This window comes from Capra hircus, chromosome 18, assembly GCF_001704415.2.
Source record: "Capra hircus breed San Clemente chromosome 18, ASM170441v1, whole genome shotgun sequence".
Taxonomy (NCBI): Eukaryota; Metazoa; Chordata; class Mammalia; order Artiodactyla; family Bovidae; genus Capra; species Capra hircus.
This window is the reverse complement of record NC_030825.1, coordinates 3,559,488-3,583,322: the sequence shown is the minus strand read 5'-3', so window position 1 is coordinate 3,583,322 and position 23,835 is coordinate 3,559,488. Positions and strand designations below refer to the sequence as shown.

At 44.9% G+C, this 23,835-nt stretch overlaps 1 protein-coding gene across 1 annotated transcript in view; it reads left to right on the top strand.

Annotated features, from left to right (window-relative positions):
• WDR59 (WD repeat domain 59) overlaps positions 1,957-23,835 on the top strand; it is an 83,525-nt gene continuing 61,646 nt past the window's right edge. Inside the window, exons 1-3 of the mRNA XM_018063144.1 lie at positions 1,957-2,120; positions 16,864-16,913; positions 22,301-22,436. Of these exons, the coding sequence (XP_017918633.1) occupies positions 2,067-2,120; positions 16,864-16,913; positions 22,301-22,436 (240 nt within the window). The 5' untranslated portion in view covers positions 1,957-2,066. The remainder of the gene's footprint in view (positions 2,121-16,863; positions 16,914-22,300; positions 22,437-23,835) is intronic.

Below are 23,835 nucleotides of genomic sequence, written 5' to 3'. Positions count from 1 at the left end.
TATGTGGGCTCTATTTAGTACATCAGAAATTAAAACTGAAGACTTAAAAAAATTATTTCATTTAAACATCAATGCATATTAACATTGCTGTTGTTAATCGCTCAGTTAATATAAAATATTAACATTACTAACACATTTTATAAGTGAAAAATAACTTTATTTTCTAAAAAAAGCTTTAGTGAGAAGAGTGGGAGATCTTCTTAATAGCTGGCTTAATAGAAAACCTCTGTATTTTCACATCTGCTTCGTTCAGTGTGTTACAAATATGTGTCATGTACCCTCTGGAAAACTCCACCGAACACTGGTGAAACACAGTAGAAAAGACAAATAACCTCTTAGGATCACTATGAAAACTGGTTTGCCTTCGGAAGCACACTCCCCCTCCGTCCTTGGATACTTCGGCAGGCACTGCTGTACGGTATGGGCTTCCCTGGTGGCTCAAAGGGTAAAGAATCTGCCTGCAGTGCGGGAGAACTGGTTCAGTCCCCGGGTTGGGAAGATTCCCTGGAGAAGGCAACAGCTACCCACTCCAGAAACGACTTGTGTGTTGGCACTTTTCAATGCCTTTGTGGCAGGCCTCTGGGGAAGAAGTAACCATTGTCGTTATTCAGTGGCTAAGTTGTATGTCTCTCTTTGGACTCTTTGCGACCCCATGGATGGCAGCACGCCAGGCTCCCCTGTATTTCATTATCTCTGTTTCCTCAAACTCATGTCCTTTGTGTTGATGATGCCTCCCAACCATCTCATCCTTCGTCGCCCCCTTCCCCTGCTCCCTCAGTCTTTCTCTGCAGCTGGGTCTGGTAACCATTGGTCTGCACTAATGATTGCCGGGAGAAATATCAATAACATCAGATATGCAGATGACACCACCCTTATGGCAGAAAGTGAAGAGGAACTAAAAAGACTCTTGATGAAAGTGAAAGTGGAGAGTGAAAAAGTTGGCTTAAAGCTCAACATTCAGAAAACGAAGATCAGGGGATCTGGCCCCATCACTTCAGGGGAAATAGATAGGGAAACAGTGGTAACAGTGTCAGACTTTATTTTTTTGGGCTCCAAAATCACTGCAGATGGTGACTGCAGCCATGAAATTAAAAGACACTTACTCCTTGGAAGGAAAGTTATGGCCAACCTAGATAGCATATTCAAAAGCAGAGACTTACTTTGCCAAGAAAGGTCCGTCTAGTCAAGGCTATGGTTTTTCCAGTAGTCATGTATGGATGTGAGAGTTGGACTGTGAAGAAGGCTGAGCGCTGAAGAATTGATGCTTTTGAACTGTGTGTTGGAGAAGACTCTTGAGAGTCCCTTGGACTGCAAGGAGATCCAACCAGTCAAGCCTAAGGGAGATCAGTCCTGGGTGTTCATTGGAAGGAGTGATGCTGAAGCTGAAACTCCAATACTTTGGCCACCTCATGCGAAGAGTTGTCTCATTGGAAAAGACCCTGATGCTGGGAGGGATTGGGGGCAGGAGGAGAAGGGGACGAACGACAGAGGATGAAATGGCTGGATAGCATCACCGACTGGAGGGACATGAGTTTGGGTAAATTCCGGGAGTTTGTGATGGACAGGGAGGCCTGGCGTGCTGCGATTCATGGGGTTGCAAAGAGTCGGACACGACTGAGCGACTGAACTGAACTGAAGTGAATTTCCAGCTTTGGTTATCCATGGCCTGGGCCTTGCCAAGGACCCCGGCCAGAGGAGAATATCTCCCTCCCCTGCGCCGAACCCTAATCTGCAAGCTCTGGTCCAGTCGCGGCTCAACCTTGGACTACAACTCCCGGCAGAGGTTGCGGCAGGGGGCATGTCTTCACCGCCCGAGAAGCTAGGGTGGCTGGAGCCGAGTGACGGAAGAGGGGGCGTGCCCGTCTCGGTGCCGACACGGTACCGCAATTGGAGGAACCGAGGAGAGGGGGCGTACCCAGTGGTGTGTGAGCCAATGGCGTGTGGCCAGGCGGGCGGGGCGTGGCAGGGCGGACCTGTGGGCTGCGTGCGGCTTACTGAGCCCGGGAACGCGAGTACAGTGGGGTGGGAGCGGGTAGTCCTGCGGCCCCCGCGGCTGGGCGCGGGCGATGGCGGCGCGATGGAGCAGCGAGAACGTGGTGGTGGAATTCCGCGATTCCCAGGTGAGCTGGGGGGCGAAGTGGGGCCTTCCGAGCATGCGCCCTTCCTGGTTCCCCTCCCCCACGCGGCCGAGCCTGTCTCGGGGGCGTCGGGGCGACCCCCGGCCCGGCTGGGGTGGTGGGCAAGAGGGTGGCCAGGTGCTGTCAGACCCCAGCGGGCGAGGGGAGCTTGGATGACCGTTGGGGGTGGTTGGGGCTGCCATTGGCGAAGTTTCGGGGTTCCCCTCGTGGATACAGGGAGTGGGGTCTGCCTGGGGACATCTAAGTGCAGAGATTGCGAGTTTGTGGGCGCTGAGCGGAGGCTTCCCAGGACCAGGGTGGTGAGCGAGGGGGTGTTTGCAGTCCCTGCCGCTGGTGACTTTGGGCTTGTCACAGAACTTCTCTGAGCCTCAGATGCATGGATTTCCCAGCCTCACGGGACTTTGGAGTGGATTCGATCAAAAACAGCAACAGCAAAACTGCATGCAAAGTGTCTGTTTCAGCGTCTAAGCTTCTAAGTGTTCCCTGATTCTAGAGTAGTGGAAAACATCCTACAGCGAATAGGAGTATGCACTGCATGTATTAACCCCGGTTCGAATCCCGCCTCAGCTCTTAGCCTGTCCTCACCCTCTGCTCATGTTTTCTTACCTGTAAGAGGTATGAATCGTGCCTACCTGGTAGGGTTGGTTTGAGAATTTTATGAGGTCATACATTTTAAATGTGTGGCACAGCGCTGGACACATGGTGAACCTAAAGGAAAGCTCCAACTTACTAGAAATTTTTACCAGCTTTCTATTTCATTTCTTCCATATGTCGAGCCTTGTGCTAGGTGATTTATCTACATTTGGTTTTAATAATGTGTGAAAAATCAAGGTAAGTAGATATTACTCCTTTTTTTCCCCCACTGGGAAAGCTGTTCCCCATTTGGCTGATTCCAAATGACTTGGCTACAGCTTCTCATTATGTGATCCCACTGGGATTTGAGTGCAGGCATCTGGCCCCAGGGCCTTGTTGGGCTCATTACACCGCCCTGCTTCATACTGTATGAGTTTATTATACAGTCATTCCACGAGAAATATCATGCCCCCCCGACCCAGCACCTAGGACACTGTCTTGGTGTTTCTCTTCATTCATCGCATGCATATTTATTGAATACCTTCTCTGTGCCTGGCTTTCATGCACTCACTTCTTCAGTAAAGGTTCACTGAACTTTTGCTAGGTGCATGCTGTGCCAGGCACTGTCTTGGTGCCAAGGTGATCTTTACTGAAGGGGAATCTGGATTTATGATAAGGGGATGATGTGGTTCCTTCTTTCTAAAACCCCCTCCTTCTTTTGCCCTGACGATGAAGGAGTGGAGAACCTCCCACCAGTTTGCTCTGTGGTGCCCTTGATACACAGCAACCGTGGGGAATTTGAGCAACCAATTTGGATTAAGGTATCCTAAAAGCACTTTGCACTGTCAGCATGATGTCTCTGGAAGGAAGGAAGGTGCCAGACTCCCAGGGAAAAAGAACTGTATTCCTGTTACCCTTCTTGTTAATTGCTTTCTCTGGGAACTAAGAACAAAGTCATGTGTCCTACCTCTGAGCCTGCTAATTTGGAAGCTACTAATCTGCAAACCCTTTAATTTTCACAGAAACCCAGGTAGTCTCACCCCTACTTCTCTGCAGAGATGTAATTGGAAAGACCTGCAGAGAGGGTGCTGACACAGATATTAGGATGCTATGAAGTTGTATTGAATAATTAAACCTAAACAGCAGTTGTCATAGTCAGAGAACAAAGAATTGAGTAATCTAACTGCCTTTAGGGAGTTTCTGTTTTTCTATTTGATTTTTCTGTTATCTGGAAGGGTGTGTCTTCTTGTGAATTAGCATGGTTTTGTGATTGATTTGGTGGTCTTTGGGAGGGATAGGGACCTACTGGGACCCATTTGATTAACTATTTCATTAATGTAGAAAAGAAAAAGTTAAAACTCTTAATATTGCTTTTCTGAAGAGCAGAACAATAAACCTTTCCAAACATTCCACACTTTAAAAAATCATAAAAAAGATCTAAAGCTCTTAAGGACTTTACTGGTGGTCCACTGGTTAAGAATCTGCCTTATAATTCGGGGGACATGGGTTCAGTCCCTGGTCTGGGAACTGGGATCCCACATGTCATGGGGTGACTAGAGCTGCGTGCCACAACCCAAAGCCAGTGGAGAGCCAGCATGCAGCAGCTGAGACTGGATGCAGCCAAGTTTGTAGATTTTTCAGAGAAAAACCCTAGTCTGAAAGGTGAAACTCTTTTTACATTTTATATGTGTTGTTTACTTTATAAAACAGATGTTACTTTCACCGATTACTAGGGAGGAACCTGTGCTGCTTGGCATCCACTCTGAAGTAGTCGCTAGAATCAATGAGATCAATGAGTGTAACACTAAGAAAACTTAGTGATAGTTTTCTAGAGGAACACTATCCACTAGAACTTTCTGAGATGACGGACATATGGCTCTTGAACAATTTAAATGGGTCTAGTGTGACGGAAATGTCATATTTTAACATTTAATTAGATTTTAATTAATTGCCATTAAATAGCCACTTGTGGCTAGTGGCTCTGGTATGGGAAGGTGCAGTTCAGGGAACTAGGAAGATGGAGATTAGTTTCTACTCTCAAAGATGGGGAGTTGGTGGACTGTGAAGGTAAGGATCTCTTAATTCAACAGTTAAGTACAAAAATACCAAAGAGCATGACTTTTGTGACGAAGGTAAGAAGGGCAGACTCATAGCAGCTGTCTCCTTAATGTCTCCACTTGGGCATTTGCAAAATGCTCAGACTTTCCCTGCACCCCAGCTTCTTGCCCCCTTCCAGTCCACTCTCCACACAAAGTGATTTAAAAGAAGTACAGATTTATTAAGGTACACTTAATGTTCAATAAAAATTCACCCTTTTGAACTTTCCGGGTGGTGTAGTGGATGAGAATCTGCCTGCCAATGCAGGGGATGTGATTCAATCGCTGGTCCCTGAAGATTCCAGGTGCCTTGGAGCAACTAAGCCTGTGCACCACAACCGCTGAAGCCAGCGTGCCCTAGGGCCTGCGCTTGGCTACAAGAGAAGCCATTGCAGTGAGAATCCCGTGCAAAACAACGAAGACCCAGCAGCATTTAAAAAAAAAATTTGCTGTCTGTGGTGTTTTGTTATGCTGTGCTATGCTACGCTAAGACGCTTCAGTCGTGTCCGACTCTGTGCGACCCCAGAGACGGCAGCCCACCAGGCTCCCCGTCCCTGGGATTCTGCAGGCAAGAACACTGGAGTGGGTTGCCATTTCCTTCATGAAAGTGAAAAGTGAAAGTGAAGTCGCTCAGTCGTGTCCGACTCAGCGACTCCATGGACTGCAGCCCACCAGGCTCCTCCATCCATGGGATTTTCCAGGCAAGAGTACTGCAGTGGGGTGCCATTGCCTTCTTCGATTTTGTTATAGCAGCTTGAATGGACTGATAATCAGAGAACAAAACAAGCAAAAAAATCCCCACCCACATCATGCTTTCATCTCTACATCTGATTTTCACTTATCTAGTGCATATGAAATGGCCCATTATTTGGGAGTTTATATTTCCCTGATTACAGTGAAGATGAATATCTTTTCACATTTTTTTTCCCTGTCAAATGCTTGTTTATGTCTTATACCCCTTTTTTAAAACTGAGTTGTCTCTTTCCATAGATTGTAAACATGTTTCTGAATTTTAATCCTGTATTTAGTTATGTAAGTTGTAAATATGTTCTTCCAGGTTGTGGCTTGCCTTTTCATTGTTCTAATGATATTTTTAGATGGACAGAAGTTTAAGCTTAGTGCAATTGAATTTATGGATTGTACATTTTCAGTCTTAAGAAAAATCCATATCCTAGGTTCATACAGATTTTCTTCATAATTTTTCATTTTTTTTCTTTTCTTGCTACTTTAAAATTTAGGAGGCATCTCAGGAGAAAGCATGCTCTCTGCTGCCCCTGGTGGTTGATGACTTATTAGTCTCAGTATTACTAAAACTGTTCTAGACAGATGAAGACTTGACGACTGGTTTTTGCTCTAAAAAAAAAACAAAACAAAAAAGAATTCAGCAAATTCTTTAGCTAAGGAGAAAATTATGAATAATTTATAGACAATACATTTATGTCGAGCAATCCAGCTTTGATCCCTGCTTTTCGAGATTCTAGGGGACTTCCCTCGTGGCTCAAGGCGGTAAAGCTGCTGCCTATAGTGTGGGAGACCCAGGTTAAATCCCTGGGTCAGGAAGATCCCCTGGAGAAGGAAATGACAACCCACTCCAGTATTCTTGCCTGGAAAATCCCATGGACGGAGGAGCTTGGTAGACTGCAGTCTCAGTCTGTGGGGTCGCAAAGAGTCGGACACGACTGAGCAACTTCACTTTCCCTTTTTAGATTTCCTTTTTGATAACTACAGGGATGGAGGGAAATGGTAGGACTAGTTTTGGTGGAAGTGACTATTATGATGTGAATGCTGCAGGTTGTTTTCTAGAAAACTTGATATAAAAATGCAGTGGATAGGAGTCTGCCGGCCAGTGCAGGGGACATGGATTCTATCTGTGGTCTGGGAAGATTCCACATGCTGTGGAGCAGCTAAGCCTGTGTGCAACAGCTACTGAGCCTGTGCTCCAGAGCCTGCAAGTCACAACTGCTGAGCCTGTGCGCTGTGACTACTGAAGCCTGCCCTAGAGGCTGTGCTCTGCAGCAAGAGGAGCTACCATGATGAGAAGACTGAGCGCCGCGGCTGAGAGGAGTCCCTGCCCACCGCAACTAGAGAAAGCCCGCAGTGAAGGCCTAGCCCGGCCAAAAATAAGTAAATAAATAGTTTAAAATGCTGTGAGGGAAGAGGGAAGAGCATAGTAGAGCAGAGAGGGTTTGGAGCTAGAGGCTCGGCGTTAGGATCCAGGTTAGGCCACTTATTTGCTGTGTGATCTTAGGCAACTTACTCCCTTTCTAGGCTTCACTTTCTTCATTCACTAAACTGCAGTTAACAGTACCTACCTGTGTCCAGGATTCCCCAGACCAGTCCCAAGTTTTACTGGGAGGATTCACACTTGTATTTGCAGTTATGATTTATCGGAGCAAAAGATGCAAAGCAACATCTCAGGGAAGAAGCGTGAAGCCTGGAGGAAACAGGGCATGAGCTTTTGAGTCATCTCCCCATGGGGTCACTCAGGACATGCACAATTCCTCCAGCATCGAATTTTGACACCCATGTAATGATGTCTACCAGGGAAGCTCCCTTGGGACACAGTGGCCAAGGTTTTTCTTTGGAGCTGGTCATGTAGGAACCTTCTGGCTAGCACAGACCAAAATTCTGCATTCTCTGAAGCACAACAGTGGCTCTGCCTAAACCATGTTGTTTGTATGTACAGTTTAGACACAGCAAGCTCTTCTTATCAATTAGCGAATATGAGACCCCCCCCACCCCCACCCCAACACCACCGCCTCAGGTCCGAGATATCAGTCAGGAGTCAGCCTTGTAAGCCAGCCTTTGTAAGGTTAGCACTCTCATGCCTGCTGGTAACTCTTTTCTCCAACTACCCAGTTCCCTGTGGATTAAATGAGATAATTCAGATGCTTATATCTTTCCTTTTCTCCTTTGCTTTTCGCCTCTCTTCTTTTCACAGCTATTTATAAGGCCTCCCCAGACAGCCATTTTGCTTTTTTGCATTTCTTTTCCATGGGGATGGTCTTGATCCCTGTCTCCTGTACAATGTCACGAACCTCATTCCATAGTTCATCAGGCACTCTGTCTATTAGAACTAGTCCCTTAAATCTATTTCTCACTTCCACTGTATAATCATAAGGGATTTGATTTAGGTCATACCTGAATGGTCTAGCGGTTTTCCCTACTTTCTTCAATTTCAGTCTGAATTTGGTAATAAGGAGTTCATGATTTGAGCCACAGTCAGCTCCCGGTCTTGTTTTTGTTGACTATATAGAGCTTCTCCATCTTTGGCTGCAAAGAATATAATTAATCTGATTTCGGTGTTGACCATCTGGTGATGTCCATGTGTAGAATCTTCTCTTGTGTTGTTGGAAGAGGGTGTTTGCTATGACCAGTGCATTTTCTTGGCAACACTCTATTAGTCTTTGCCCTGCTTCATTCCACATTCCAAGGCCAAATTTGCCTGTTACTCCAAGTGTTTCTTGACTTCCTACTTTTGCATTCCAGTCCCCTATAATGAAAAGGACATCTTATTTGGGTGTTAGTTCTAAAAGGTCTTGTAGGTCTTCATAGAACCATTCAGCTTCAGTTTCTTCAGCGTTACTGGTTGGGGTATAGACTTGGATAACTATGATATTGAATGGTTTGCCTTGGAGACAAACAGAGACCATTCTGTCATTTTTGAGATTGCCTCCAAGTACTGCATTTCGGACTCTTTTGTTGACCATGATGGCTACTCCATTTCCTCTGAGGGATTCCTGCCCGCAGTAGTAGATATAATGGTCATCTGAGTTAAATTCACCCATGCCAGTCCATTTAATGTCGACGTTCACCCTTGCCATCTCTTGTTTGACCACTTCCAATTTGCCTTGATTCATGGACCTGACATTCCAGGTTCCTATGCAATATTGCTCTTTACAGCATCGGATCTTACTTCTGTCACCAGTCACATCCACAACTGGGTATTGTTTTTGCTTTGGCTCCATCCCTTCATTCTTTCTGGAGTTATTTCTCCACTGATCTCCAGTAGTGTATTGGGCACCTACTGACCTGGGGAGTTCCTCTTTTGGTATCCTATCATTTTGCCTTTTCATACTGTTCATGGGGTTCTCTAGGCAAGAATACTGAAGTGGCTTGCCATTCCCTTCTCCAGTGGACCACATTCTGTCAAGAAGAGATAAGAAAGCCTTCTTCAGTGATCAATGCAAAGAAATAGAGGAAAAGGACAGAATGGGAAAGACTAGAGATCTCTTCAAGAAAATTAGAGATACCAAGGGAACATTTCATGCAAAGATGGGCTTGATAAAGGACAGAAATGGTATGGACCTAACAGAAGCAGAAGATATTAAGAAGAGGTGGCAAGAATACACAGAAGAACTGTACAAAAAAGATCTTCACAACCCAGATAATCATGATGATGTGATCACTAATCTAGAGTCAGACATCTTGGGATGTGAAGTCAAGTGGACCTTAGAAAGCATCACTATGAACAAAGCTAGTGGAGGTGATGGAATTCCAGTTGAGCTATTTCAAATCCTGAAAGATGATGCTGTGAAAGTGCTGCACTCAATATGCCAGCAAATTTGGAAAACTCAGCAGTGGCCACAGGACTGGAAAAGGTCAGTTTTCATTCCAATCCCAAAGAAAGGCAATGCCAAAGAATGCTCAAACTACTGCACAATTGCACTCATCTCACGCTAGCAAAGTAATGCTCAAAATTCTCCAAGCTAGGCTTCAGCAATACGTGAACTGTGAACTCCCTGATGTTCAAGCTGGTTTTAGAAAAGGCAGAGGAACCAGAGATCAAATTGCCAACATCCACTGGATCATGGAAAAAGCAAGAGAGTTCCAGAAAATCATCTATTTCTGCTTTATTGACTGTGCCAAAGCCTTTGACTGTGTGGATCACAAGAAACTGTGGAAAATTCTGAAAGAGATGGGAATACCAGACCACCTAACCTGCCTCTTGAGAATTCTGTATGCAGGTCAGGAAGCAACAGTTAGAACTGGACATGGAACAACAGACTGGTTCCAAATAGAAAAAGGAGTCTGTCAAGGCTGTATATTGTCACCCTGCTTATTTAACTTCTATACAGAGTACATCATGAGAAAAGCTGGACTGGAAGAAACACAAGCTGGAATCAAGATTGCCGGGAGAAATAGCAATAACCTCAGATATGCAGATGACACCACCCTTATGGCAGAAAGTGAAGAGGAGCTAAAAAGCCTCTTGATGAAAGTGAAAGAGGAGAGTGAAAAAGTTGGCTTAAAGCTCAACATTCAGAAAACGAAGATCATGGCATCCGGTGCCATCACTTCATGGCAAATAGATGGGGAAACAGTGGAAACAGTGTCAGACTTTATTTTTGGGGGCTCCAAAATCACTGCAGATGGTGACTGCAGCCATGAAATTAAAAGACGCTTACTCCTTGGAAGAAAAGTTATGACCAACCTAGATAGTATATTCAAAAGCAGAGACATTACTTTACTAAGGTCCGTCTAGTCAAGGCTATGTTTTTTCCTGTGGTCATGTATGGATGTGAGAGTTGGACTGTGAAGAAAGCTGAGTGCCAAAGAATTGATGCTTTTGAACTGTGGTGTTGGAGAAGACTCTTGAGAGTCCCTTGGACAGCAAGGAGATCCAACCAGTCCATTCTGAAGGAGATCAACCCTGGGATTTCCTTGGAAGGAATGATGCTAAAGCTGAAGCTCCAGTACTTTGGCCACCTCATGCGAAGAGTTGACTCATTGGAAAAGACTCTGATGCTGGGAGAGATTGGGGGCAAGAGGAGAAGGGGACGACAGAGGATGGGATGGCTGGATGGCATCACAGACTCGATGGACGTGAGTCGGAATGAACTCCGGGAGGTGGTGATGGACAGGGAGGCCTGGCGTGCTGCAATTCATGGGGTTGCAAAGAGTCGGACACGACTGAGCAACTGAACTGAACTGAACTGAAAATGAGATAATTGCGCAGAGCCCTTAGCAGGGGTCAGTGTCCATTAAATGCTTGATGCATGTTCATTACAATGTTGATATTAGAAAAGTTGCCTGAGGAAGCAGCAATCTTGGCCAGACTCATGGAACTAAGAGGACCTTTGGGAGTCATCTCATCTCTCCTCTTATTTTACAAATGAGGACCCTGAGACTCAGAAAGTTTAGGTGACTTTCCTTGTGAAACCAGTTTGTACCATTTGAGTTTGTGGGGAAGTGAGGATGTTCTCATTTTAAAGGGAGAGACTTCACTTCAACAGCCTAAGTGTCCAACAACAGATGAAGGGGTAGAGAATTCATGGTACATCTATACAACAAAATATTACTCAGCCATAAAAGGGAATGCAGTTGGGTCATGTGTAGAGACTTGGATGGATCTAGAGTCTCATACAGAGTGAAGTAAGGCAGAGAAAAACAAACATTGTAATTAATGCATATATGTGAAATCTTGAAAAGTGGTACAGATACATCTACGTTGAGGGCAGGAATAGAGACACAGATGTCAAGTGGACATGGGGACACGGAAGAGGAGGGTGAGATGAATTGGGAGATTAGAAATTAACTTGTGTACACTAATGGGTAAAATAGATAGCTAGTGGGAACTGCTGTAAGGCACCAGGAGCTCAGCTTAGTGCTTTGTGATGACTTAGATGGGTGGGATGGGGGTGGTGGTGGGAGGGAGTCCAAGAGGGAGAAGATATATATGTATGCTGCTGCTGCTAAATCGCTTCAGTCGTGTCCGACTCTGTGCGACCCCATGGACAGCAGCCCACCAGGCTCCTCTGTCCACAGAATTCTTCAGGCGAGAATACTGGAGTGGGTTGCCATTTCTTTCTCCCATATATATGTCTATATGTGTACATATAGCCGGGGCTTCCCAGGTGTCTCATTGGGTAAAGAATCTGCCTGCAGTGCAGGAGACTCCTGTTCCATCCGTGGGTTGAGAAGATCCCCTGCAGGAGGGCCTGGCAGCCCACTCCAATATTCTTGCCTGGAGATTCCCATGGACAGACGAGCCTGGCGGGCTACCGTCCATAAAGTTGCAGAGTCGGACACGACTGAGGCGACCTAGCCCACAGGCAGATACATAATAGCTGATTCACTTTGTTGTGCAGTGGTGGCTATCACAACACAACATTGTGAAGCGATTATACACCAGTAAGAAATAATAGATAAAGAGGGAGACTTCCAAGAAAGGCTCATTGTGCTCAGTGTGTAAGCAGACCTCTGATAGATAACCTCTCGTGAGCCTTAGGCAGGGTGGTTTGAAAGGAGGCTTGGCAACAGAGTAACAGCTCTAATTTAAAGCGATGGGATCTTGTCATGTTAAATGCTCTGATCCTTTTCTATCAGTGGGTTTCAGTTTGTGGGATTATTCTATGGAGTCTGGTAATGCATACATCACAGTCTGTGCTCAGGCACCTGACATCCTGATCTTAGGGGAACTGACCTAGCTCTGATTTGCATTGACTGAATGTTTCCACTTTGCATCATTTAGAAGGATGGCAAGCAAAACATTTCTGTTTTTTGGACAGCTCTTTCTAATTCAGCTGGGATCTAAGGAGGAAGAGCTGCTTTCTTTCCTAGTCCCTTCAAAGAAACCAACCCTAGCTTTTGTTCTGCAGGTAGCAGAGGCCTCTAGGGAGGCTTTCCTTCGTATCCAATCAAGACAGATAATCCTATGAATCTTTATTGCAGATTCTTCCCAGAGATCAACTTTCTAACACAACCTTGTGTTTGTACCTAAATTTAACTGTAAACCCAAAGTGGATGTGTAATGCAATTCATTTCCAAATTCAGTGTCATTTGACTATTATAAAGTCTCACACCTGTTATTTTTTAAAAGATGAAAGTGTTTTACCATAGCATTTTTTGGGTAACAGTTTTATTGAAATATTTTTCACATATCATACGATTTACCTGTTTAAAATGTATACAATTCAGTCGGTTCTAGTATATTCACAAAGTGTGTAACTCTGACCACAGCAATTTTTTTTTTTTGACCACAGTAAGTTTTAGAACATCTTTGTCACCCCAAGAAGAAACCCTGTACCCTTTAGCCATCAGCCCCCCAGTACCCTGATACCCCAGCTCTAGGCAGCAGCGGCTAATCTAGTTTCTGTTTGTATAGATTTGCCTATTGTGAGGATTTCATACGAATGGAATTATACAATATATGGCCTTTGTGACATGCCATTGTATAGATGTACCAGATTTTATTTATCCACTCATCAGTTGTTGGACGTTGGGGTTGTTTCCACTTTTTGGCTATTATGAATAATGCTGCCATGGACACTTATGTACAAGTTTTTGTATAGCAAAAGCTTTTATAAGACCTGTGTTGTCTATAGTAGCTAGCATTTATGGAGTATATACCATGAACCAGGCATTGTGCTAGCAGATTGATTTTTACCTTCAAGAAATTGCAGTGTGATGGTGGAGACCTATCAGTAAGTAGATCCTTACTGTAAAGTATGGTAAGTGCTGTGTAGGGACTTTCCGGCAGTCCAGTGGTTAGGACTCCGTGCTTCCACTGCAGGGGGCGCGGGTTCGATCCCTGGTCAGGGAGCTAAGATCCCGCATGATAGGTGACAGCCCAAAGCAAAAACAAAGTGCCTTATAAAGGTGAGCCTTGGGTACTGTGATAGCATAGGTGGGGCACTGGCTGTGTGCAGGCGGATTGGAATAAATTAAAAGAGCCAGAACAGGAAGGGATGGGCCAGGTGAAGACTGGAGAGAAGGGTCTTCAAGGCAGAGGAAGCAGCTGGTGTGAGGCCAGAAGAGGAGAGAGTGCTTGCCTGAGTGTGAGGACCTGGAAGGAATTCTGAAGAATTCCTGGAGCGAATGGCTGGAGTGTTGGGATGGAGTTGGGAGGGAGAGGCGTGAGATGGGCAGAAGGAGGAGCAGAAGAGCGGTCTCAAGTGACCTTTAATGTCATCCCCAGGCTGTGAGCAGAGTGGAAAGAGAAGAGGCTTGGAAGGGGGCCTTGAAAAGATAGTAGGGCTTTTTATTGTAAAATACTGCACATAAATAATGTAAGAATGTAGGCTCATTTATTGTTTTTTTTTATTTTTTATTTTTTTTATTTTTTAAATTTTAAAATCTTTAATTCTTACATGCGTTCCCAAACATGAACCCCCCTCCCACCTCCCTCCCCATAACATCTCTCTGGGTCATCCCCATGCACCAGCCCCAAGCATGCTGTGTAGGCTCATTTAGAGGAATAAAAATCTCATAAAAATCTCTACCATCGAAACATTTTCATATACTTTTTTTCAGTGTTATTCAGGCTAAATAGCCGATTTAAATTTTAGTTCATAGTAGGGAATGAAATATCACTTTCCCTCTGTAAGTAAAGTGCAAGCCTTTACTCGCGCGGCTTACTTTACAGCAAGCCCTGTTCACAGGCTGGTTGGAGTCCTCTCTCCTCGTTGTGGGGCTCCCTTCCTCTCTTGCAGTGGTATTGCGCAAGAGCCCCAGGCTCCTCACCCTCTAACATCCGGACTTAGCATCTCTTAGCCGTTCCCCATCGAGAAAACTGAGGGTGCTGAGGCCTTCCGGGGGGCTCCTGTCCTGGATAAACACCACCTTTTACTGATCAGTTTATTTCACATCCTGTCTTAAAGCACTTCTCTGCCTCCGTTTCCCCCTTTGGAGCAGCCTAGCATAACCCTCCTTCATGTGCTCCTGCAAACATAACGTTGGCCTCTTTTTTGTGGGGGTGGGTAGGGGTAGGGTGTGGGTTTTTTTTTTTGTTTTACTTCTTAAAAAATAACTTACTCTGACGAGGAGATATGGTGAGTTATGATATTCTAATTGTAGGCTAGGTGCTTGCATTTTTCTGTGGCAGCCCTTAATGCTTCTGGAATATTCCATTGTGTAGATATCTATAATTTACTTATAGATAACATGAATCCAACAACTTTGGGTATAAAAGTTTTGCTGTATTTTGAATAAATTCTGGAGGTGAAATTAGTGAGTCAGAGGACATGACTTTTTTTTTTTTTTGGTATTATTACTGAATTATCCTTTATTGTCTCTGTACCACAAATTTAGCAGTTTGAAGTGGCATCCATTTATTAGCTTACAGTACTGTAAGTCACAAAGAGTTGGACATGACTGAGCTCACGTGTGTGTGCAGGCGTGCACACACACATACTCTGTAGGTCAGAAGTCCAGGCTGCTTTCTCTGTTTGGTGTCTCATAGGCTGAAAGCCAGCCATCACTTTACTGTGTCCTCATCTGGGAGCTCCCCAGATGACTTAGGGAAGAATCTGCTAACAAGCTCATTCAGGTGGTTGGAAGAATTCAGTTCCTGGGGGTTATGGGGCTGAGGTCCCTGTTTTTTGCCAATTGTTATTTAGGGATCACTCTCGGCTTCTGCCATGTGGTCTGCCCATCTTCGTAGCCGGCAGCAGAGTCTTCTCCGTGTTAAATCCCTCACCCTCCAAATCTCTGACTTCCTCTGGCTCTGACCTCTGGACCTGCCTTTAAAGGGCTGATGTGGAGGTCTCTCTAGCTCTGTCTGCTCCTCCAATAACTGTTTCATCATCCCAGATGGAAACTATGTACTCGCTAAGCCGAATCCCCTCACTCCCAGCCCCCTAGTCCCTGGCTGCCTCTGTTGTACTCTCGGGACACCTCATATAAGTGGACTTATGCAGTATTTACCCTTTTTCTTTCTGATTCATTTCACTTAGTGCAATGTTTCCAAGGTTCGCTCACACTGTAGCGTGCGTGCCACTGTGTGTGTATCCCATGCTCCGTTTGTCCATTCATCAGCTGATGGGCATTTGGGTTATTGGGGTTGTTTCAGGTCTCTTTTATCTTAGGGTGAACTGATGTGGGTCCTTAATACACCTCAAAGTGCTTGTACTAGATTAGTACCTAGACTAACAGGGAGAGTGTGTGTGAATAGCAAGGGCCCAGAATCTTGGAGCCACCCTAGGATTCTTGCTACCACACACCCTCTAGAAAGATGGCACTGCTCCTGGTTGCAGGTACCATCTTGCCCTCTTTCATGTCCTTAGTGTATAAATTGTCCAGAAGAGTTCTGGAAATGGCATTTCATTTCAGAGCCTGTCTTTGCAGCTTGGCATTTCTCTGCTCACGACTCCAGTGAAATGAAGAATGCGTAATAACCCCCTTCTCAGCCTCCATGAAAACACTCTGACATCTTGTCCCTAATATTACAAGTTTCTTGGGGGTATATGAGTGAGAAACCTATTAAGAAGACCAATGAAAGTGAGGAAGAGAATTTCTGTTTACCATTTGTGATTTGTGAGTGTAGCAGGATGTACAAAATGCATTCTTTCTGGACTATCTCTTGGAAAGAGCTTAGAGCACTTAATAAGCAAACAACAGCACAGACTGTTTCAGATAATGCCCTGGGAATGCAACAGGACTTGAATTTGTCCAAGTAAGAGAATTTAGGGCTGTAGCTGCCATGATTAAAATTACTCTCATGTTCCGGCCTGTATGCAAATCTCCTTGATTCAGTGTGGTCTTTTGCAAACTGGACATCGGCTCCTGAAAAGCTGGTGCTCCCTAGAAGTTGGGAGACCTGGGAAATGGAAACCAGTAAAATGTGCTGGAAATCTCAGATTAAATAGGAACTGAGCATCTCAAGAATATGACTGTAGAGTCAGCAGCAGTGGTGTTTGAAAATATTCAACTGCCATTTAGCTTGGAGAAGTCCATGTCCTTTGGAAAGGGGTGGAGTGTGTGTGTGTGTGTGTGTGTGTGTGAGTGTATGTGGCTTTGGAAAGGCATGGAGTATGTGTGTGTGTGTTCGGAAGGAGCTCTTAGTAGCTCAGTTTGCTGTGAACTAGTTGGATTTTCCGACGATTCCAGGACTTGATTCCTCAATTTAGACTCTACCCGCTTGGTTGTGTGTACCCCTGGCGGAATAGATCGCAGCTGCCCTGTTGTGGAAGATGAACGTGAGATTCGGATGAGACCTAGAAGGGGGTTAAAGAGGCCACTGTAGGGAACTGCCTGGGCCACGGGAAGAGGAAGCCCCGCAGGTGCCGCCTGGGCTGGTCTCGCTGGCAGGACTGAACGCCTCTTCTCTCTCCCAGGCGACCGCCATGTCCGTGGACTGCGTGGGGCAGCATGCAGTGCTTTCCGGGTAAGTGAGCTGGCGGAGTTCGCCTGCCGTGGTTTCCGGGAGTGAGTTGCAAATCCAGGGGCTTCTGGGAAATTGGAGGGCGCTTCTTTAATGCAAGGATTACAGCCACTGGGTTTAGTTCCACTCTCCTGGTGACCTCAGCGGTCCTCACTGGGATTATTTGCATGTCTGCCCTAACAGGTGAGCGATAAAATTGCTCTGAGATGTTAGTTCGTTACTGGCAGTGTGGTCTTGAAATCGCCATTTTCTTTTTAATGCGCGGACTCTTTGGAAGGATGCTGTCTGGTACAATCTAACAGGTAGTTGGTTCCTAGGTTTGAGAGGATCTGGGTTCCATTGATTATGAGCCCCCGATGTTTATTCAGTTGGCCTCCTTGGACTTCAGTTTGCTCAAAAAGAGATTGGATTTTCTCATGAAGAAATTGAATTACGTAATCTCTGTAGTCTCTTCTGGCTCAAAATTAAGATTTTGGCAAGTGAAGTCCATCCCTGCCTCTGCTAATCACCCTAACATTGTACCGGTATGATAGCATTTAATGGTCAGGGTCCCCCTCTCCCTTTCATGTTGCTCTAGATTGCTGCCTCTCAAATTCAGCTGTATTTTCATTAACTTTGTGGTTTGTGGACCCATTTATAAAATGAAGTTGTTTTCTATTCATTAATTTTGAAGTCATGTTTTAATTTACTTTTAAATAAGACCATTGCAAACTAAGTGACTCAAAAGGACATATCATGGAAAGTAAGTTTCCCTTTTCCTTCTGACCCCCTCTCTCCAGATACCACTTTCGTGTACCACACTGGATGCATAGATGAATAAAATTTGCTACGTCCTTTTCTCCCCTCCCTCCCTCACTTTAAAAAAAAAGGAACTTTATTGAGCTATACAGTTCACCCATTTCAATGTACAATTTAGTGGTTTTGGTGTATATTATTAATTTCTGAATCAGTTATTTAAAATTTTTATTTTTATATTTTATTTTATTTTTTATAAATAAATTAATTTTTTATTTTTTGGCTGTGCCATGGAGCATGTGGGATCTTAGTTTCCTGACCAGGGATTGAACCTGCACCCTCAGCTTTGGAAGCACAGAGTCTTAACCACTGGACCAGAGAAGTTGCTCCTAATCAGTTTTTTAAACCTTTTTTTTTTTTTTTTTAATGAAGGAAATGCCTATACATGTTTAAAAGGTCAAGTAGCATTATAAAGCTTGTATTGTCAGCAGAATTCCGCCTCACCCTTTCCCCACCCTAATCTCTCTCCCAGAGGCAACCACTTGAGACTTTTTTTTATTTGAAAAATAATTTATTTGACACTGCATTGATAATATATGAATGTCTGTTTCAACCTAATTTTTAAAATAGCCAAAGATTCGAATAGACATTTCATGAAAGAAAATGTATCAGTGGCCAACATAAAAGATGGTGAATGTCTCTGGTCACTGGGAGTAATGAGATACCACTGTACATCCAGTGGAATGTCTGAGATTTGAAAGTCTGAAAGCGTTAAATGCTGGCAAGCCCGTTGATGAAGGTGGAGTGTTAATGCCCCCTACTATGATTGTTTACTGTGTATCTCTCCTTTTATGTCTGTTAATATTTCCTTTATTTAGGCGCTCCTGTATTCAGTGCATATATACTTAGCAGTTGTTACACCTTGTTGGGCTGGTCCCTTTACCACTGTATAATGTCCTCTGTCCACTTGAGACTTTTTAGCTATTGTTTTTCTTGGATTGCCTCCAGTTTTCCAAGTGGTATACTACATATTGGAGAAGGAGATGGCAACCCACTCCAGTATTCTTGCCTGGAGAATTCCATGGGCAGAGGAGCCTGGCGAGTTACAGTCCGTGGGATCGCAAAGAGTTGGACTTAATTAAGTGACTAATATGCACACATTACATATCCTGCTGCATCTTGGTTTATCTATCATAAATATTCAAGCTGACTTCCTACAATAGGAGATGAGTATTGAGCATCTTTATTTGGTCTGTGAGTCCCTTATAGAAACACCTGGCTTTCCGCCTCCTGCCAATATAGTCATATAACCATTGTGTTGAATCATATTCGGGGTTCTTTTTCTCAGTGTTATTGGCAAGAGGTCCTGTGTTATTTTCATTCTGGACTCTGTATGTGACCTGTTTTTTATCTTTGGAGAAATCTTATCTTTATCCCTAGTGTTACCTTTACCTCTTATGTGTGTGAAGTTTTCACCATGACTGATTGGGTATGTCTTTTTTCATTCATTCTGCTGGGCACTTAGAGGGACCCACCTGCCCTTTCTGACATTGTTACCTGCTTTATCTAAACAAAACGAAAAATAATATATACTTGGCATTATGTAGCCATTTTAACTGGAGAGGGAAATGGAAACCCACTCCAGTGTTCTTACCTGGAAAACCCCATGGACAGAGGAGCCTTGTGGGTTACAGTTCAAAGGGTAGCAAGGAGTTGGACATGACTGACAACTGAACACAGCACAGCAGCCATGTTAACAGCCCATAAGATACTTGCAGGTGCCCTGGAATAACTGTGTCTTAAACGTTAGGCTTCTCAGTATTGACTGCTGTGGGTATTGTCCTTCGTAGCATTCTAGGAGAAAACGGGATCATGTAACGGGACATCACGCAGATGTTTCTGTTTTGGTGTGTTCTTAGACATGTATACGTCCATACTGGTTTTCAACATGATCTTAAAGTTCACCATTTCATTTTCTTATATTGAGCTTTGAAATATGTGTAGTAAGGGATAGCCTTAAGTGTACAGCTCGAATAAATTTACAAATATATGCACTCATGTGATCACCAGAGTAAAATACAGAATAATTTTTAGTAACATGGAGGGCCCTTTCAGTCTGGAAATCTGTGTCTTTTAGTTTGGAGGAAATTTCCTGCATTCTGTCTTTGATAATTTTCCCCATTCTTTTTGGAGCTCCTCTTAGGGCTTGTTGGATATCCTGAATGGATTCTCTTCTGATCTTTTGGCCTTTTTATTTTGCATTTTGAGAGTGTATTTGTTTATTTTTTTGGCCACACCGTACAGCATGTGAGATCTTAGTTCCCCAACCAGGGATTTGAACCCCTGTCCCTTGCGTGGGAAGTGCAGAGTCTTAACCACTGGACCACAAGCAAAGTCCTGCATTCTTGGAGTTTTTGTCAACTTTAACTTCCAACCCTTCTGTCAGATTTAAAAATTTCAACAGTTATTTTAATTTCTCAGAGCTCCTGTTCTCTGTTCTTTGGCTTGTCTTCTTCTGTGTCTCTGAGGCTGATGAGTGTCGGCTTCCTTCTTTCCTCTGTGCTGCCCGCTTCCTTTCTTTACCCTTTTGGTTGTTTTGGTCTCTGTCTTTCCAGTTTCCTGCCGTGACCGATGCTCATGGGCTCTGTGTTAATACTAGAGAGTAAGTGCAGTCTCTGGTTACGTGTGTGATGGTGGAGCTCACTGTAGTGAGAAAGCAGTTGGAAACCTGGCCCTTTTGTTGGAGTGTTCCAAGGTGTCTAGAAGTTCTCGGTTCACATACTGTTGAAGCCTAGCTTGAAGGGCTTTGAGCATTACCTTGCTAGCATGTGAGAAGAGCACAGTTGTGCGATAGTTTGGGCATTCTTTGACATTGCCCTTCTTTGGGATTGGAATGAAAACTGACCTTTTCCAGTCCTTTGGCCACTGCTGAGTTTTCTAAATTTGCTGGCATATTGAGTGCAGCACTTTCACAGCATCATCTTTCAGGATCTTAAATAGCTCAGCTGGACATCATCTTCAGGGCTTTGGTTTCGTTTTTTGTTTGTTTGCTTTTGTTCTTTCCTGAGCTGGTCATTTCCCCTGAGAAGAATCCTGCTGACACCATCACTGGAGACTGAAAGCCACACGTGGTGAGTGCTGTACTGGGGAGGAGGCCCGAGGGTCCCACCCCCCGCTTCCTGCCCTGTTCTGGGCGCAGCACCTCCCGCCCACCCCTCCCACCCCAGCCCCGGCTCCTCTGAAGTAGTTTCGCTCCCCCTCCAGCCCCTGCCAGCCTGGATTCCACGGTGTGAATCACCTCCCCCTGCAGGCCCTTGGGTGCTGGCTGCCTTTCCTCTAGATCAGCTCCGTTTTTCTGCCTGCCTTCCATCTTTCCCCTCTCATTTCCTGTGTCTTTGTGGATTTCTCTCTTTTATATTTTCACCTTCGTCCTAGTGGATCTTCAGTGGGGGGATGAAGGCAGTCAGTGTGTTCAGTCAGGCCTGTTTATCCGGAGGTGCCCACCTTCTCCTGGTCTGCATTTTCCCCATGCTGTCTCTGGGCTCTCCTGTTGATACCCGCGTCATTTGTATAGTGTCGGGCCTTTGCCCTGTTTTCATTCTAATGAGAAGATGCTGGCCATACGATCAACTGATTCCTTAGGAAGAGGTCAGAGGTTCTAGGCCTTTGTTCTGCACCAGCTTTCTCAGAAGCCCCACAGACTCTCTGAATTTGTGTTGTAACCTGTGCTTTCCTTGTCTCTTAACCTATCCCTCCTAGGGCTTCTGCTAGAGTCCAATCTGCCACTTTTATTTTTCAATTCCTGTCTCTTCTGAGCAGGGACAGTTCATCTTTGTCTTCGTTGTCTCACTCACCTGTCGTCGCTGATACCCTGGGCACTCAGAGCACTCCCCAGCAAAGAGCTGCTGATGGCTGCTGAGAGGCTGATCCACCCACCAAGGATTTTTTCCCTTAGAAGAAAAATAGGTGGACAAAGGACCTCCCCATTTTCAGATCCTTCTTTTTGATTGGCACTGTGAACATTATTGGCACTTAATATGGTTATTGTTTCCATCATTATTATGTTTTGGTTCCTCCTCCCCCTTCCAATAGTGTGGATTTGGTTCCTGTCACCAGGTCATCAACTTGCATGGGAATCTGAGGTTTTCTACAGAATGTTTGGCTAAGTGATAAGTGATGTGTTTGGTTTTACCCACACTTACTGAATGCAAAGCACTGCCTACCGACAAGGGAATACAGAAATACTCAAGACGTGGTCCATACCCCGAAACGTTCAGCTGCTTTGGGACAGGAGCCTTTACAAGAGCAGCTCTGCTGTGGAGATAGGTGCTGTAGTCGAAATGCAGACTGCGTAGTGGGGGTCTTGTGGAATCAGCTGCGATCCTAGCTGGGGCAATAGGAAAGCCTGAGGCGCTGAATCTGGTGGAGGGGTCAGGATTCGGGGGACACAGGAGGGAGGGCCATCTCTAGAGGCAGACCTTGCAGGGGTACAGCAGCCGCGAGTTGCTCTGGTCACTTGTATGCCTTTCAGAGTCAGTAAACGTCATGTGCATCTGGGGATGTTTTTCTTGCGTACTGTATGTCATTCCAAATGTGCTTTTCTATCTTCATGCCAATGCTGTTCTGTTGTTAAAGTGTTGATGTTGTTTTCCTAGCCGCCGATTCCTATACATCGTCAGTCTAGATGCCCCCTTTGAAGGTCACCGGAAGATCTCACGCCAGAGCAAGTGGGACATTGGAGCTGTGCAGTGGAATCCTCATGACAGCTTCGCGCACTATTTTGCGGCCTCGGTGAGCTCATGTAATGAGTACTGGAAAAGTCTTTTAAATGTGAGATCTGTGCTGGTAGGTCTGTGTTCTGTGTAGAGAAGAGAATGTAATTCACCTTTCTCAAATGGGAAAGAGGTGTGCATGCTTCTTGAAGGAAGATGGAAGCAAATTACAGACTTAAGTTATATATGAAAAGAATCCGGGGGCCCATCAGTATTTCTAAGGATTGAATCCAGTCTGTTTATGATAAGAACCCACTTTCATTTCAGGAGTATAACTAGCCAGGGACTCAGAAAGACCTTCTAAGGAGGGACCTGGTGAGCTGGTCTGGGGGGGATTGTTGTTGCTTTCAGAGTGATCAGAAGATTCCAGGCACCTTTCCACTCAAAGGAAGGGATCCTTTTCTTGACTAGGATTCGTTAGATTTGTTTAACCCCCTGACATTTTATGTACCTATTTATATATGAATTCTTCCAGGGAAAAGATACATACAAATTATTAGATTTTCCAAGGGATTCCAGACTCAAAAAAGACCTGGGCTTAGATCATTTCTAGTATCCCTGGCCAGAATTTTTATCAGGATTTGTTCTCCTAGGTCGATTAGAGATCTAAACCTCTGGCTCCTTTTGCACTGGGCAGGGAGGGCAGTGTTTGAAGGAGTCCTCATCCTCCAGGGAATGTGACCATTCGCTGTGCCGTCTGGGTCTGTTCTTATCAGGAATGACAGTCTGTGAGAGGAAAGCATCTTACAAAAGAAAGAAGAGCAGTGTTGTCAGCTTTAGAAGGAGCAAAAAGCGGCTCTTCCCTGTCGCTTCCAAAATAGAATCTGACTGTCTGCCTTTAACAAGGGACGGCGACTAGATTGGCACTGGTTCCCGGGACTGTTGAAGGGTCAGGCTGGGCCCTTCTTCGTGGCGGGGTCTGTCCTGGGCTTTACAGGAAACCAGCAGCACCCCAGCCCTTCCCCGGCTAGATCTCGGCAGCATCCCCTCACCCCCATTGCGACAACCACAAATGTCTCTGGGCATTGTCAGGTGTCCCCTGGGAAGCAAAATCTCTCCTGATTGGGAACCACAGGTTTAGGCTGAGCCCTTAGTGCTCGACCCAAGTGGACTAACACTCTTGTGTTTAGGGGCAAGACAGAGCCTTGTTGATTTTTTTCAGTCATTTAAAGTGAACAGTTCAGTGTCCTTTACCACATTCACTGTGTTATGTAATCACCACCTCTGCCTCATTCCCAAACATTTCCATTGCTCGATTAAGCAGTTCCTCCCTCCACCCACAGTCCCTGGTGACCTCTCTGTGTTCTGTCTCTGGATTGAGCTCTTCTGGACATTTTATATAAATGCAGTCAAACGATCCATGACCTTATGTGTCTGGCTTCTTTGTCCATGTTGTAGCATGTATCAATACTTCTCTG